We start from the raw sequence: 18,410 nt of genomic DNA on the forward strand, positions 1-18,410 counted from the left end.
CCTTTGTTCCATGTTATTTATTAGCTATACTGTGGGTCCGACCTCTAAAGCAAATGTCTCTTTGTGATTTGAACAATTTTCCGTAATTTTCCATATTACCCAATTATCCATTTGTTTGTCTGCAAAAGAGATAAATAAACAAATACTTTTAAGCTTAATTTACAATTTAAGAATTGCGTGTAGAAAACAACAGTTTGCTATTCTGTTACAGTGTGGTATGGCGGAAGGCTTGGGTTTCAATGTAAACGTTGCGTGGTCGGGAGGCCTGGCTCCTCCAATGGGCGATGCGGAGTACTTAGCTGCATTCCGGACGGTGGTCATGCCCATTGCAAAGGTAGTGCCTGTTGTTCATTCACTGTTAATTGTATTCATCTTATCTCTTTGCTTTTTGCCAAGTTCTTAAGTTTATGTGCATGTGCAGCAGCATATGGCAGATAAATGCAGTTTATAATATTTGTTGTGTGCATGTCCCATCTTAACTGTAGGTATTGACAAATGTGTATTTATATAGCCACCATTAGCTGATCTTGATTTTGTTTGTAACTCATTTTGATGTGAACAGAAAAAGCACATGTAGAGCACCCTAGTTGGTGACCCTTGTGCATGTTCAGCTTGTAATAGTCATGTCAGTATAAAAATAAAATCTAGTTTTGTCACAAAATAATTTTTTTGGTGAGATGGCAGATAGCACTAGCTCCCATTTGTGATTATTTAACATTGGTTTGCCAGCTAGGCAATGGGGGAATATTGAGAGTAAGAGCTATTAAAATATTAAAACTGTGAAAGTCTCTCTCTCTCTCTCTCTCTCTCTCTCTCTCTCTCTCTCTCTCTCTCTCTCTCTCTCACACACACACACACACACACACACACACACACACACAAAATTAGAGGATGGGGGAGATGTCTTTAATCCCGATGGCATGGATTGAATACCATGGACAGTTGCTCAGATGGGCTGGGTAGTCTCAAAGTCAAGGGAAGTGATGTGAGAAGGGGAAGGTTAGTATTAGTATATTTATTGCATAGTTAAAGACCTTTTACGTAATATTTTTGAAAAGGTTGTGCATTTTACAATTTTAATTATAATAGCATCAATTGTTCCATGCTACAAACATATATTGTATTTCAACTAACAAAAGTAATAGTAATAATAAATAATTATGAAGAAAATTCCGCAGATTAAAAACTGTAAATTAGTTAAAGGAAAATTAAATATTTCAGGAGTAAAAAAGCAGGATAGAATAGTATGGAAGGAAGTTGGATAATGTCTCACCCAAAGCTAACTGGAGATGGAGATGTGGGAATGGAACATCAAACTCGAGCATCTCTGGTTGCAGCCTCTTATTCCAATTTATTGGTCCTCAGTAGTGACAGTGATTTACCTCAGGATTTACATTTATGCTGAAAAGGGCCTATAGTGCTACTAAATTGTACTACTTCCATGCTACAGCTAACTGCTGCTAGTTGGTTAATTGTGCGTATTTTTGTTCACTCTTTGTTTGTACCTGTCTATATTGTTTACACTTTTGACATGACTATGTGATTACAATATCCATTCATGATAGATTCTACATATGTGTGTGGCAAAGAAGTGCCTGTATTTGTATTTTCGTGTTTTCATATGTTAACATGGTGTAGTGGAAGTCACTGCCTGCATTTGTGTCATCGTTTAGAGTGGTGTGCTGTATAGGCATGTTTGTTTGTACTCTTTATGTAATGTGGCTGATGTACAGTATAGGACATTATGTTCAGGGGATTCTAATTCCCCCCACATACAATTGGCCTCCTAACTGTTAATCATGTGTGTTTGAAGGCAGGGGATACAGCCCATGGCCAAATAGAAAAAATATATAAACATAGTTCAGAATGCCACTGATAATCTTAGTAAGGCACTCATGTGCTTTTGTCATACAGCAGTTCTGTTAGTGACAAGGGGAAGTCTAGATGCACAAGCAGAGACCAAAAACGTCCCTACTGACTCAAAAAGAACACATTGATATTTTCAAATTTGTGATATAGGTAATAATATTGTGTTGTGTTAATTCAGCCTAGTTTGCAAAGATTTTTTAACTGTATGTATATATTCATTGAAACTCAGTTTCTTGCCTAAGTGCACCCATAAGAATTTTATCACCATTTCTTGTTAGGAATTAATATTGGATTGTGGCCCTTGGTGATTGCCCTATGTGACTGCCATTTTCTGATGGAGTTTATGGCTCTGTTATTTGTCAGTGTAATATTTGTGTTGCTAGAAGAACCAACTCATCTATTGTAAGTGAGTGGCTGGGCATCCTTGTTTGTCATGAAAAGATCTCTTTCCTGAATTATGTCATTAACATACTGCTGTCTGTTATCATAGTTAGACTGTGAGAGGTAGAATCTTGCGTTTAGGTGGAGGTCACTAGCAGTCTCCTTCTGTTTGCAAATGTTGCAAGCTTGTGTGAAGTCTGATTTTTATGTGCATATTTGGTTATTTCTATGGCAGCCATGTGTTTGTCACATATCTGTGTATTCTTGAAATGATCCAGCTATAGTCTAATATTAAAATTGCTGATGATGTGTCCAGGTTGCAAGTGAAGACACAGTCAGGACACACATCAGGTTAACCGCTTCCTGTTGACAAAGTATTTCAGTGCTTAGTTTGTGATAGAGATTATAGACTTCTACACTTAAGTGTTTGATTCTATTGGAATTTAACTGTACAACTATCTACTGTAATTTAACTGTATGACTGTGACAGTGTTTCATAGTGAAATGGTATATTCATAGAGATTGTTGGAAATCAGTATGCGCTCTCCCCTGAGCCTTTCATTTTTGGGTTTAAACAATCAAGGACAGGCTATCTTTTAAGTTCTTTAATTTCTTCATTGAACTCAGAAGGTAGAAGCCCAACTTGATGATGTCACCAAGCAGTAGCCCTCTTCCAGTTTCTGGCTTTCACTAACAGTGATTTATATTTTGTGCATGTCTGATTGTTTTCATGATTATGGTCGTGTCATTATTGATATCAGGTACTCATGTGGATACTTATGTTCCTTATAACACATAGTCTCCTTATAACACATAGTCTGTGTGTTCAGTTAGTGTTTTATGAGTTGCACACTTTCACTCATTTGTCAATCTCCTACTGTGAGATATTGTCACTCAGATTTAATTCATAGATCCCATCAATGAAGTGTTCGCTGCAGCAAGAGGCCTTCCTCTGTACAGCCTTACCCACCATCTGTGTAATGGTAATCACAATTCTAGAAACCTTCTCACTATTCTGTACTAGTTGATCATCCTCCACATCATATCCCTCATGTATATTTATGTACAGTACAAAATTACTACCACTTGTCTTATGAATGTATCCTCATAGAAAATAAAATCAATTTTCTCTTAATCTTAAAATTTGACGATTTATATTTCTTCATTGAGCCTGTTGTACAACCCATTTTAATTTTTAAATGAAAATCACGTAATCATTTAACCCAAGCATCTAAACAGTACTTGTTAAATGAAATGAAGTATGTTTCCATGTAAATAGAATTATGGAGTATTTTATATGATTTGTTGTCTATTTAGTAACAATTTCAGTTGCTTTTGGCAGAGTGACTGCCCTGCAACAAGTCTCATATTTTCTTTGTTCTTCAACCTTTAACAGGCATTAATCCTTTTTTTTAAGTAGTCACATGTGGGCAACACTGTTGCCTCACTTATGTGTTAGATCACTAGTCCCAGTTGCTCCTACAGTTTCTGTCATTTGGAATGATCTTCACATGTAGCAGGAATGTGGTAAACAAAAAAATTCGAATTGCACCATCCTTTTTTCATGATTTGGTGCTGGAGCTAGTATCCAGGTGCCTGGTAAACTGCAGACAATATATACTAACATGCTTATATGCTTGAAAAACTTTGATGTAAATTGTATTGATATACTAAAATTTCTGTCATTCCATAAAATTCAAGCCCTCTGAAAATCAATATTGTTAAAAATGTAGCCCATTAGTTCTGTGCAGCCAATTTCTTACAGTTCCAGCAATGTACTTTGTTTTATTAAAAATGTTATGGAGATTTATTAAATTTTGTCGTATTCAGAGTATATAAGTTAAAATAGTGACCTTTTTAAAAATTCTTTATAAGTAGGTTGGTACTTAAAGACCGTCCTAGCAATTTTGCCCCTAGCAAGTGTGCCCTAATTTTTTTATTTTATTCTGTAAAGATAACAAAATATATGGGTAAATTCATTCCTTAGGAATATTTGTCATTATTTGTGACATTAGGCCAGACTTTATTTGATACAAATAGTTAAATTAATTGGAAATGATTTCCTTATTGAACCTTTTGTAGTGGAAGGGTTGCTACAGTGATGTTTGTTATGTTTTGTTTTGTAGCTTTTGAACTGTACATACTTTATGAGGGGTACTCAAAAACGGAATAACATCGCCATGGGCGGAGATTGTGTAGTATGCGTTTCTGCCACTAGGCATGTATAGCACATCTCATTGCCAGATCGGTGCCACCAGTGTTGTTGACCTGGCTTGTTCTGTTTATCTGCAGTGATTGCTTTTGTTAGCAGTGTTTTGCTCTTTTTTGTTTTTTATGGGGGCATGTTTAAGAGAATAATGTGCAGCTGTGAACTTTTGTTCCTTACTTGGTAAAAATGCTGCTGGAACTGATTTAATGTTGAAAACAGCTTACCAAGATAATACTTTGGAAAAACTCAAGTGTACGAGTGGTTTGCTCGATTTGAAAATGGTGACATTTCGATTGGTGACAAACCTCGTACTGGACGTCCATCAGCTGTCCACATTTCAGGATTTGTTCCCATACATCAGACCATCAGTCAGACCTATTATTTGTGAAGTTCTAAGACCCGCTTTATGGCATACAGGAGACTGGTTTTCCACCATGGCAACACACCTGCAAACACAGCCATCTCTGTTGGACAGTTTTTGGCTAAAAATGGCATGGTTCCACTGCCTCATGCACCTGACTTGCATGATCTGGCTCCATGTGCCTTTTTCTTATTTCCGTGTGTGGAAAGTGGCATGAAAGAGCACTGATTTGACAATGTTGAAGAAGTCAAGGGGGGACAAACAAGGAGGAGCTGTCAGCCATTTCTAAAGATGACTACCGAAAATGTTTTGAACAGTGGAAGGAACGGTGGGACAAATATATTAGATGTAATTGAGAGTATTTTGAAACGGATAAGGTTATTTTGTAAACAGTTTGGAAATATATATCTTTTAAAAATAATTTTGTTTTGTTTATTTTTAATTTAGTTAAATTAAACTGAATGTTAAACTGCATTGATTGACTGTTCTGCGGGTTCTTTGTAGAATATTTTATACATTGTGAATGAAACACGGGTGTAATATTGTACAGATATTTATTATTTGTTACACAAACTAGTTTTCGGCTGTTACATGATCATCAGGTACAAAGATAAGTATGTGGGGCAATGACATTTTGTCGAATCAAAGATTTTTAATTAGTACATCTACAGAGTATCTCCATTTCCAGAGATGAAAAATGTTAATGTTAGAATTAGGAATAAAACGAGGGATTATTTCAGTGTAAATGTGATGTAAGATTATTTAACTACTGTAAAGTATGTGAAACATTTACTGATGAACTATAGACAAAGTACAACAATTGTAAATAGAAGAAAATAATTGCACAATACACTTTGGTGACATATTCCAAAGATGTGGCCAATCAAAATAATCTGGTCTTTAATACATTCTAAATTACAAACAGATAAGATACAATAGTGATATTAAGCAGGAGAGTGAGGCAGCTGTGATTATACAATGTAATTTTTTCAACACAGCAAGAGAAATCATTCACAGATCAAAAAAAGTTTTGCATCACCCCAGTTCCCAGAATTCCTGAAGAGAGACATCGACTGTGGATACTGTATCATAGACACCGTCCCTTTGATTGTTCAGAGATGTCACTAACCCACCCAAAGATGTCAACAACTATGCATGAGCAGCACCCATTAGACAGAGGGGGTCCGACAGCCGATCAGTTCCACTCATTCCACCAGGAAGGAGGTACATGGCTCCTGTTGTCTGTAGTTCAACCATGTTAAGACGGTCAATACTGTAGTTCGATCACATCCGCATTGCTACTTTGTGCCAGGAATGGCTCTCAACAGGGGAAGTGTACAGGCATCTCGAAGTGAACCAAAGTGATGTTGTTCAGACACAGAGGAGATGCAGAGAGACAGGAACTATCGATGACATGCCTCGCTCAGGCTGCCCAAGGGCTACTACTGCAGTGGATGACGGCTTCCTATGGATTATGACTTGGAGGTACCCTGACAGCAACGTCACCATGTTGAAAATGCTTTTCAGGCAGCTACAAAACGTCGTGTTATGACTAAGATTGGGCGTAATAGGCTGCATGATGCGCAACTTCACTTCCGATGTCCATGGTGAGGTCCGTCTTTGCAACCACGACACCATGCAGCATCGTACAGATGGGCCCAACAACATGCCAAGTGAACCGTTTAGGATTGGCATCACATTCTCTTCACCGCTGAGTGTTGCATATGCCTTCAACCAGCCATTCATCGAAGACATGTTTAGAGGCAACCCAGTGAAGCTGAATGCCTTAGACACACTGTCCAGTGAAGCAGCAAGGTGGAGGTTCTCTGCTGTTTTGGGGTGGTATTATGTGGGGCCCACGTATGCTACTGGTGGTCATGGAAGGTGCCGTAATGGCTATATGATACGTGAATGCCATCCTCCGACCAATAGTGCAACCATATTGGCAGCATATTGGCAGCATATTGGCTAGACGTTCGTCTTCATGGATGCCCAGTCACGCCCCCATCGTGCACATCTTGTGAATGACTTCCTCCAGGATAATGACATCGCTCGACTAGAGAGGCCAGCATGTTCTCCAGACATGAACCCTATCGAACATGCGTGGGATTGATTTAAAAGGGCTGTTTATAGACGACGTGACCCACCAACCACTCTGATGGATCTACGCTGCATCGCTATTGAGGAGTGGGACAGTCTGGACCAACAGTGCCTTGATGAACTTGTGGATAGTCTGTCACGACAAATACAGGCATGCATTAATGCAAGAGGACGTGCTACTGGGTGTTTGGTACAACATGCAGTGTGTGGTTTTCATGAGCAGTAAAAAGGATGGAAATGATGTTTATGTTGATCTCTGTTCCAATTTTCTGTACAGGTTCTGGAATTCTTCAGACTGAGACGATGCAAAACTTTTTTTGATGTGTGTAGTAATTGAAGTAAAGGAGAACAAGGCATGTGAATAAGAGTAGTATTTGCAGAAAGAAGTGGCAGGTATTGTGTCTGATCATTCAGTAATAAGCTTGGATTGATGGCTATTTGTTTATTAATTTCCAAATTTTCAGGATAGTTCATCTTCCTTCCTTCCTTTATGGATGTGATATAACACTTCATGTTTCACCTTGTAACTGTGGGCATCTTTAAACCCAGTTACACAAAAACAACATTTTTGTGCACAGCACTGTTGGACACTTTTTACCCCATGGTGAAGACAGCACCCCAGCTTTGGAAAAGAGTGAATTGTAGCAAATTCAATATATTTCAGTATGGCAGGGCAATATTGGCCCACTTGAGGAAACGCCACAGAAGTTGAAAACTTACAAAAGGAGATTCTGCTTTTGTATATCATCTGCTTTAAGAAGGTCATAGTTACAAGGTGAAACAAGCTGTTCCATCACAGCCATAAAGAAAGATTAACCATCTTCAAATTTTGGAAATTAATAAACCCATGTCCATCAAACCAAGCTTAGTACTTAATTACCAGACACAGTTCCCTTACTCATCACTTCTAACTGCTCATAATCTTATCCAGGCCATGTTGTAAATTACCCCTCTTACTACTCACATGCCAAAATTTTCCTTTATTTTGGTTAATATAATTACTCCCGATGTGTTGAAACATTACATTCTATAATCACAACTGCTTCACTCATCTGCTTAATATCACTGTTATATCTTACCTGTTAGTAATTTAGGACCTATTAAAGACTAGATTATTTTGTTCAGCCACATCTTTATTTACAATTTACATTGAAATAATCCTTCATGTTTTATTCCTAATTCTAACATTAACATTTTTCATCTCTGGAAATAGAGATACTCTCTAGATACACTAGTTTAAAATCTTTGATCCAATAAAATCACATTGCTGCACATACTTATCTTTGTACGTGCTGATTGTGTAACAACTGTAAACTGGTTCATGTAAGAAATAATAAATATTGTAGAATATCACAACAGTGTTGCGTGTGTTTCATTCATAATGAATGGTAAACTGTTCTTCATAACCAACTGATTTCTGAGCATCCCCCCCCCCCCCCCCTTTCAGTACTCGATTACTGATATTAAGGTCCAGAAAATTGTTTAAGTAAATTTATCTGTATCTGATAAAGCAGCAGCAGCATCATCATTGTTATTAGAATAGCTTTTGACCCCTCACTTTCTCCCCCCCCCCCCTCTCCCACACACACACACACTCACACACACACTCACACACACACTCACACACACACTCACACACACACACACTCACACTCACACACACACACACACACACACACACACACACACACACACTTTTCTTTCCCTGTGCTTCGTGTTTGATCATAACCCCAAAATAACAATAGAAACTGATGAAATAGTCAGAACTGACAGGTGTTCTGTCAGTAAATATATGTATTGTTTATAAAGGAAATTTTGTGTTTCTTAAAATTTGAATAATGAAAAACAAATTATTTGATTGTCATTGAGTGGGAGGGCAGTGGTTACCACACAGTTTTTATTTTGGAGGATGACTGTTCAAATCCCTGTCAGGCCATCCAGATTTTGGTTTTCTATAATTTTCCTAAATTGCTTAGTCAAATGCTGGCATGCTTCCTCTGAAAGGGCACGGCCAATTTCCTTCCTAATCCAAGCTCGTGCTCTGTCATTAATTACCTCATTGTTAATGGGATGTTAAACTCTAATATTTCTTCCTTCCTTGCTTTTTTCATTCTATTATCACTAATGGTGTTGAACGATGGCACAAAATTCCTCATTGTGTGTAAGTAATGTAGGTGTGTTAATAATAGGAAACTATATAATTTTCCATTTATTGATTAATTTCTTGTACTTTCAGGAGTACTCTCCAGAGGTGGTGCTGGTGTCTGCAGGGTTTGATGCAGCTGCAGGGCACGCTGCTCCTCTGGGTGGCTACAAAGTCTCCCCAGCGTGCTTTGGCCACATGACTCATCAGCTGATGCAGCTCGCTGATGGAAAGGTGTGTACATCGTATCGTCACATTCTCTTCTTTTAGTGTCTCAGTAGGGCAAATTCCCAGTCAGCATCCTTCCTGCCCTAGTCTTTCAGTAAGAAAATTTCTAACCAGGTGCTACAGATATTTGCAGCTTATGGACTGAATCTATGGCACAAAAACTACTTTTCCCTATCTTTTCTTTGTCCCTCTTTTTTAATGTATCCATTTGACACTAATGTACTTTTAGTAATAGCACCCTACTAAAACAATGAAGCACTTTAAATTAATTTTTGGAAACTAGCAGAATGGTTGTAATGTGCCCACAACAGTAGGTTAACATATGGACCTGTATTTGATCTGACAGTGATGTCTGAGGAATAAATCTTGGTACTGAGCCTTATTAGCACTCAACAGAAGTAAGCTGGTGTGTGATCTATGTTTCTGAATAATATTTTATATAATTTATATTTATGTTTCATTTACCAAATAGTTTATTACATCCTCCTATCATCACCTACTCCAGTCCCGTCACAAACATCACCTATCCCATCAAAGGCAGGGGTACCTATGAAACCTGTCATGTGATCTACAAGCTAAGCTGCAAGCACTGTGGTGTATTCTACATGGGCATGACAACCGACAAGCCGTCTGTCTGCATGAAGGGCCTCTGACAAACTGTGACCAAGAAAAAACAGGACCACCCTGTTGCTGAACATGCCATTCTTCATTTCAATGACTGCTTCACAGCCTGTGCCATCTGGATCCTTCCACTAACATCAGCTTTTCTGAATTGCACAGTTTGGAACTCTTCCTGCAATATAGCCAAAGTTCCCGCAACCTTCTGGCCTCAACCTTTGTTAGTGCTTGTCATTACCTGTCTAGCCTCTTTCCTGTTCCCATTCTAGCACTACACAGCCCTCCGTACCACTAACGTACCAGTCTTTTTACTTCTTGCCTTTTTCCCTAACCACTCCTCCCTCTCCTTCCCCCCTTTCCATCTAACCTTCTAATTGAACCTAGCTGCCCTACTCTCTCTCCAGCTCATCCCTACAAGCTTCCACTAGCAGCACTCTATTGTCCCCTGCTCCTACCATGCTATCCTCCTCCACCCCACCCCACCCCATCCCACCCCAGCGTCCTCCTTACCCCCACCCTGTTGCCTCTCCCATAGTGCACTGCTGCTTGCAGACTTAAAAACTGGGAACCAGTTTAAAAATTAAAGAAGACTTGTTTTTAATTGTACTTGCATGAGTGGGAAGAAAATGAAAAAATGTTTGTTAATGTTAACATTAACCATTTGTACATATCTTGTAAACTGACTCACTCCACATCATTTCAGTGAAAGAACTGTTCATATGATCTGTGGAACATGTAACTAGCTAACTAACTAATGAAGGTGTGCAGCTCTGTATGGCCATTTAACATGAAGCCTTCCTGCACAATGGTGCCATCACCACAAAACCAGTCTCTTTCCCCATGTTCCGGGGATTATATCGGCTACCTGCTTCACTCCAGAGTAATGTATGATGAAATCCATTTTGCATACTGAAATGGGATTCACCTGCTATTCTTGATCCAATTTTAATATTGGCGACTCCACAATAAGGGCCCGTGTCTATGCTGGAGTGAGCAGGATGCACATGATCTGACATCTGGCAAACAGCCCTGCTGTTTTGGGCCTCCAATACACAGTTTGTTGTGAAACAGCTACTCCTTAGGGAGCTGCATGCTCTGCAGCCAATTGTCTTGCAGATTTCATCCAGCAGTTAAGCCCAGGTACCGATCCTGCTGTGAGGTGATTATTCTCAGTCGACATTATATTGGCTTGTGATGAATGTCTCCTGTGTCTCAAAACCTCAAAGGAACACTGTGGAACATCTGAGGATAATGATATTTGTCCAGCTCCTTCCAGGTGGCGTAGTAGGTCTCACGCACCTTTCGATTACGGTGTATTCACAGTGTGGAGTACTTCTTTCTTATACCAAGCGAACAAGTGTTGTAAAGAATTCTTTGGAAGATCACATTTTGATATGTTAAGGGTATAGTGTGAAGTTTTGCTCCCCACTCCCAGCATTTTACTATTGTGTTTGCACTGTTAACTCTTTTGTGATTTAGACTGTTTCCATTTATAATTTGTTCCTCAGTTTCTACATCTTACAGGGTGTCAAGCATCAACATTAGTGGTAGTGTTTAGAAAGACAGTAAGTGAAAATATCCATCTACTTCTTTAATGACTCTTATGCATTCGTATTTTATCTAGCTCAGAATCAGATTGCATTTGTGTGTGTTGATTATTGGTCATTTTAACAGAATCACTTGAACTCATTGTGATCCAAAATTTGGATCAACCTTAATGTTTTCTTGAATTTTCTAACTTTTCTGTCCAAATTGTGTCTAAGCTTCTCAACTCCATTTTGTCACCATTTACTTATTCCAGCATGGTGTAACAAGGTACTATTACATCATTTCCTTTCTGATTTTTTTGTATTTTACTGTGTTGAAAGCAACACTTTGGAAGCATTGGATTTTGATATATTAAGAGAATAGTGTCAATTTTCACTCACTATATTTTATTATTGTCTTTGCATTGTTAACTAGGAGTTAATGCAAATGTTTTTTGTGGATAAAGTATAATGAAGGTTTTTTTTCCAGGTCATACTCTCACTAGAAGGTGGATATGATCTGGCCTCCATATGTGATTCAGCTGAAGAGTGTGTGAGAGCTCTCCTAGGTGATGAACCCAGCCCTCTGTCTGAAGATGAGCTGCAACGATCACCGTGTCAGAATGCTGTGGACACACTGCAGAAGACTATTGCAATACAGGTTAGTTGTGCCTTAATCTTCTGATTGGAAGGGAGAAATTAATTTTTTTATTGTTGTTTCTTCACGATTTATCACATCATTTGTAAAGAAAGAACCATTAGTATTGAGCTTCTGAATTTATCATATAAAGATTATTCTTCTTCATCCTCCTCCTGCTGAAAAGTTTCTATTTACGCAGCTGATTCAAAAAGCCTCTTCCAATCTTTCCTTTTCTCCCACAGTATATCATTCATTGTTTCCTGTCATTGTAGTCCTCTCCATTTCACATCATCCTCCACCTAGTCTCTTCAGCTTGTTCATGGTCTTCCAATTATAGAGCGTATACATTCTGGAGAATATGGGTAAATGCGGGAATTTTTTAATCCAGGAAAAACCTGGGAATTTTGTAGAATTGCAGGAATTTTTCAGTGTTTTAGTTTTTAGCTAAATTATTGTAATTTTGACTGGAAGAAGTGATACTCCAGCAAAGAACTTTACTTTAGCTCACTACACTACAGAATAATGCTGTAGCAATAAAACGTAAACAAGAGAATAGCTCCAAAATAAAACGTTAGTTGCAAAGAAAATGTGCCATTTACAACAGAACACAGTGTACATGCAAGTGTCTGCTGACAGAAAAATGTCTCAAAGGCTTTAGGATGAAGACTGTGCAATACTTTAGAACAACAAACTGCTGTTGGTGAGCACAATGACACAGCTTTTGACATTTCTAACAAGTCGTGGATACAGATTGGGAATGGTGGTTTGAAAAGCTTTACCTTCAAAGTAGATTTCCTTTTAACCAAAATGAGTTATGTTGTGCCTGAGAATGTGCACTAGAGTTCTTAACTCACGGAGTGTTTGACTCTCATTCAGAACTAAAAAACGTAGAGAACCAACCCCTTGGAAAAAGTTTGGACCCAGAAGACCAGCCATGTATGCCTTTATTTAAAATTTTAGTCTAAAGTTATATGTGAAAGCTTAGCTTTTTGTGTAGCTATACTGTATGCATATTAATCTACACCATCAACTTTTCCTATTTGGTGTGTCATGCTACTTAAGTGATGTTACTGTTGGATGACAACATCACGTGTTCTACTCTCTGAATAACTGATGTCATTGGCTGGCAAGATCATGGAACGTGAGCTATGACTGGCTGACAAAAGCGCATTGCGCAGTGCAATCTCGATTTCAGTGCTTTGGGAGCTACAGTGCTGTATTGGGTGGAATTCATATTTATACTTTCATGTTGCCACACATCAAAGATTGTCCCCAAAACCTGTTTTTTTGCTGGGTTTCTTTTCCTAAAATTCCAGGAAGTTTTGCACCATCATATAAAGCAGTGGCGATACTTATGGTATTCATAACTTTAAAAAAAATGTTAAATGTAAAGATATTGTTGTTGTAATTATTACTGTAATTTTCACTGTTATTATCATTATGTTGTTATCTATGATTATCCAAATAATGATATTGTTGTTATAATTATTGTCATGATCATCATCAGCATTATTATTATTGTTATTATTATTATTATTATTGTTATTATTATTGTTGTTATTATTATTATCATCATCATCATCATCATCATCATCATCATCACATTGTTTATGATTAACCATCATTGCATCAAGCCTTAGCATTACACTTAATAATTTCGTATGCCATCTATTAAAGGACAAGACTGAGTGATACCGAATATTTGGAAAATACCTCTTATTGTATTTACAGGAATAAGGATATTATTAAAAGCTCCAGTACTCAAAGTTTTATTTATATTTGAGGTCAATTTTGAGTTGCGAAAAAGCAATGTGGGACAGTGTGGTTTATAATTCTGTATTTCTAAGATATGTTTTGATTCTCTCCAATGCCAAAAATTATATTTATGCCAAAGCACTGGTTGCAGGAATGGTTAAAATTGATTTTCATTGGTTTTGATGCTTCAGATATGGCTTCGGTGAGACCATAGGAGGTGAGATATTGACTTTGTCTAAATACTGGCTGGTTCTGAAATTCGTCTGAAGAATATATCACAAATAATTCAGTCCTTAGTCTAAGGATATCAAAGTGTCCACTGTAGGATACCTTCTAGGAATTAAATGCAGACAAAGGGAAGTTACCTGTATACTGGCTATGCTTTTTTGTAGTTCAGATATGAAACAGACTCCAAATTATCCAAGTCAGCATACCTGTCAGTCAACTGATGCAAGACAGTATCAACACTTTCACAAAACAAAGTGCAGTAAAATTGCTTGAAAAGCTCTGTGAGCTCAATGTTGTACATAAGCATCTGGTGTTGGATACCGAAGGAAAAGTCATTTGATCAATTTATCCAAAGCATTGGATCATTTAGACAATTTTGGAGAAAAAAATAGACAAAACCAGAAGCTGTATGGGGGAAAAAAGTGCAGTCCTATGTATGTTCAGCAGACTGTTTTCAGTACTGAATTCAGTTTATGTGCATAGCAAGAGAGCTGAGGAGTATTTGCATCTCACAAGTGTTTGTACTCCATTATGTTGGCAAGCCTTGACAGCACAGCCATTGTATGTCTGAGCTCTGAGTTTTGTACCACAATCAAGTTCTTTTATGCAGCCAAACAGATACTCCATTAAACTAGCAGAACTTTGGTATCACTGACATCAACAAATCCCATAAATCCCTCACACACATCACGAGTGGTCACGAGTGAATAATAACTACATATCGCAAAACAGTTGAAAGTTTAGATTGGCTTGAAACACCTAAAGTTTCATCCGTAATAACCTCAGCAAATGTCATTTCTTTTAGTTCTTTCAAAATTTCTGTACAATGACTTCAGCAATGGAATTGTTGAGGTCATTCTGTATGTCACTTGAGATATCTTGAAAAACAGTTGAAGTCTGCAAGTAGTTTGACAAACATTCATTTTTCTGTGCCATTAATCTAGAAAGCCAGAATTTGGTCAGAAGTTGCAGTTACAGTTCATAAATAAGTGGTGCAGGTTTCCAAAACCATATAACAACAAATTAACACTGGAATCCATGATTTTGGGAAAAATGAGAGGCACTAAATAATGGACTTCGAAACATGAACATTTGTTTTATGCTTCAGTTCACACCAAAAATTATAATTGAAAGACCACGTTAAGCTACCTGTTATAATTTTTGAATAATTAAGTAAAAAACCAATTTTGTAACTAAAATATGCCCAATTGTTGTAGATTAAGTACCTGTGATTTTAATGATAGAGAACATTGGTTAAAGTATATGATAAAACATACCAAGTGATAGGGCTATACTAAATTTGAGAGGTGTAGTATTAATAACTGCTGACAAATTCTAGTAAAGATATGGTTCAAAGGTAACGATGTACCATTAGTTACACTATAAAAATTTCTAGAAGGCAAAGTTTTCATTCTAGCAAGCTGAAACTTTTTCTGTGATTTCAAACAGCTTAATTGAATACAAATAAAAATTAAGAGGTTTCTTAAATAATTTGTAACTATGTTATTAAAGTTTATGTGCCTGAGAAAGCTGTCATTCGGAGGCTGCTGCAGTATGCAGGTTGCCGCAGACAACAGATGTTCCCCCGTCCACTCTGGCACCTATATAAATGCAGCCCGAGAGGCAGTAAAGAGGTTCACTTTGCACTCAGCTATGATAAGATCGAGGTCTGTCGAACATTGGATCTTGCTCTGCATTGGATGACTTCAGAACCGAATTGTGTCAAAGCACGTATTTTGCTGTAAAAACGGATAGTGACCTCGCGAGGAGTGTACACCATCCTGATTGCTTAGAATTTGCCAAGAGTAACTGTTAGTATGCCCTCAATGTGAATTACAGTTCTGCGTGGCAAGTGGTGACATTATTTCCACTTTTATGGTGAGCATTAATTTTGAACATTTATTGCAAACTTTCATTGAGTAACTTTAGTCAGGGTGAAAGATAATCTAGTAGGAACATACCATAGAGGTTGCCTCTGAACAGCTAAATGTACTGTTAGAATAGAAAGACTTTGCTTTCAATTGAAAACAGTGAATTTCCATGTGCTGTATGGGAGAAACTTTATGCAATATAATTTTGATCGGAACTTTATACTTTTATTTAAAATCGAAGTCCTGATCCTTCAAAGAAATAGGAGGCTAGAAACTTTTCTTTCAGTGGGCTGGGCCAGAATGTGGCCATGCAGACTGGAAACTAAGGTCAGTATGTTTCCTTTCACTTTCTGGCTGACCACTAAATTAGTTGCCAGGATCGCATGAGAAAAATGGCGGACAAACAAATGATTAACTTTTATCCGCCACCCCACAAAGTTCTTGTGCAGCTAGGATATGATGCTACTGAATACTTAGTATCAAGACGACGTTTAAACAAAAATATGTTCTTGCACTGCCAAATTTAATGAGGGTCCATGCAGACGTAATATGGTCCTTGAAATTCTCATGCTGTTTCCTAAGTTGCTGACATTGTTCATGTCACTCACACCATTTTTTGTCCACTATACATCAGAAACAAACAAAAAAACATGGTCAACAGTACAATTTTTGCATCTCTTTGCAGCTACACAACCATTTGTAGGAGGATTACCAAGATTCTTGAAAATATCTGACATAATTTTTAGTTACTGAATTTAAATGTGGAAGATTTAGTTTAGGTTGTCCATGTTCGATAACATCACTTTTCCCCTCAAAACTAGGTCCCCCAAATGGATGTTTCCATAGTCTTCCCACCACACATTTTTACTAACTGATATCTTTGTGTCATATTAGGAACCCACTACTTCATGGATATTACTTCAGGAATCCAACCTCGCACTTGTGCAGAAACTAATTTAAAATCATTAAAAAATATACCTGTTCACTAAAACTATGACGAATAAATACTATTATGTTTTAAAACACTGTGAAACACTAAAGTATGTACTGTGATTTATAGCTGAACACATTCAGCACTGTAGTGCATGAAAGAATTAACACAAGTGTCTTGAGAAGAGCTAGAGAATCATTGGCACTGCACAGTTATCAGCTGCCTTTACCAGTTGCACAGCCCTCCTTATCTGCCTCTAGTGCAAGCAAGAGAGGGATAGACCTTGCAATGGGATGCGTGCGCACCTTAATTACTATTGCTGGGAAGTTGCAGGAGTGCAGTGTGTAGCTGACCAACCCCTGTGGTCTTCCAGGCTGGCACCTGTCACATTGCCACCTGTTAATGTGTGGTTAATAGTGTGTTTTACAAGTATGAAGTATGCCTGTAACTGAAATTGTAAAAAAATTATATACCAACGATGTGTTTTTTTCTAAGTGTCATCTATAACTGTAATCTGTGATTACAGCAGTTAGTAGCTTGCCTTGCCCCGGTGTAAGGCATTTACCACACCAAGGATTGATGAGTCTTACAGTTCCTAAGGAAAGTATTGTCACGTAGCACAGAAATAATGTGCTTCCAGTGAGGAAAAAGTTTATTTTTACCCAGGAAAAAGTGTATTTTTCACCTGGGAGAAAGTGTATTTTTAACCAGGAAACCCAGGGTTTTTCTTCTTTTTTTTCACTTACACACCGTGTATTATTCTTCTTCTTCTGGACTCTGTCAGTTCCAGAGCTCTTCTTGGTTGTCTCTCTTTTTCCCATTTCTCTCTAGAGTTTTTTTAGGGGGGTTGACCTGAAGTGTGTTTTATATGATTCCACAGGATCCCTTGTGTCCAGGCCCGGCATTCTGATCCAGTGGTAGTAATTGGTAGGTAGTATGATTTTTATATCATGATCTTTTCTTTGGCAGGTATTGTCCCTTTTCTCACATGATATGCTGTGAACTATGTATGAAGCGCAATAGGCAGACTCCATATTTATAGATTTCTGGAAAGCATTTGACACAGGCCCCATTGCAGGTCATTAAATAAGGTACCAGTATCACAGATATAAAAGTGCCTTGAAGACTTCTTAAGTAATAGAACCCAGTATATCGTCATCAAAGGCGAGTGTCCATCAGAGACATGGACATCGTCAAAAGTGTCCCGGGAAGTGTGGTGGGACCACTGTTGTTCTCTCTGTATATATAAATAATTTGGCACACAGGGTGGTCATCAATCTGCCATTGTTTAATGATGATGCTGTGGTGTACAGTAAGGTGTCGCAGTTGAGTGACTGTAGGAAGATACAAGACAACTTAGACAAAATTTCTAGTTGGTGCGATGATAGGTAGCTTGCTGTAAATGTGGAAAAAACCTAAGTTAATGCAGATGAATAGGAAGAACAAATCTGTATTTTTTGCTTGGATACATTATTAAGAGTGTCGTACTTGACACAGTTAAGTCTTTTTAAATATTTGGGCATAACGTTGCAAAGTGATATGAAATGGAA

The 18,410-nt window shown here is 37.8% G+C and overlaps 1 protein-coding gene across 7 annotated transcripts in view; it reads left to right on the top strand.

Moving 5' to 3' along the window:
- LOC126354868 (histone deacetylase 5) overlaps positions 1 to 18,410 on the top strand; it is a 595,379-nt gene that overhangs the window by 554,545 nt on the left and 22,424 nt on the right. For all 7 annotated transcript variants that reach the window (XM_050004863.1, XM_050004862.1, XM_050004865.1 and 4 more), the window contains 3 exons: positions 212 to 334; positions 9,157 to 9,297; positions 11,926 to 12,096. In XM_050004863.1, the coding sequence (XP_049860820.1) occupies positions 212 to 334; positions 9,157 to 9,297; positions 11,926 to 12,096 (435 nt within the window). The remainder of the gene's footprint in view (positions 1 to 211; positions 335 to 9,156; positions 9,298 to 11,925; positions 12,097 to 18,410) is intronic.

This window comes from Schistocerca gregaria, chromosome 3 (assembly GCF_023897955.1).
Source record: "Schistocerca gregaria isolate iqSchGreg1 chromosome 3, iqSchGreg1.2, whole genome shotgun sequence".
NCBI classification, from domain to species: Eukaryota; Metazoa; Arthropoda; class Insecta; order Orthoptera; family Acrididae; genus Schistocerca; species Schistocerca gregaria.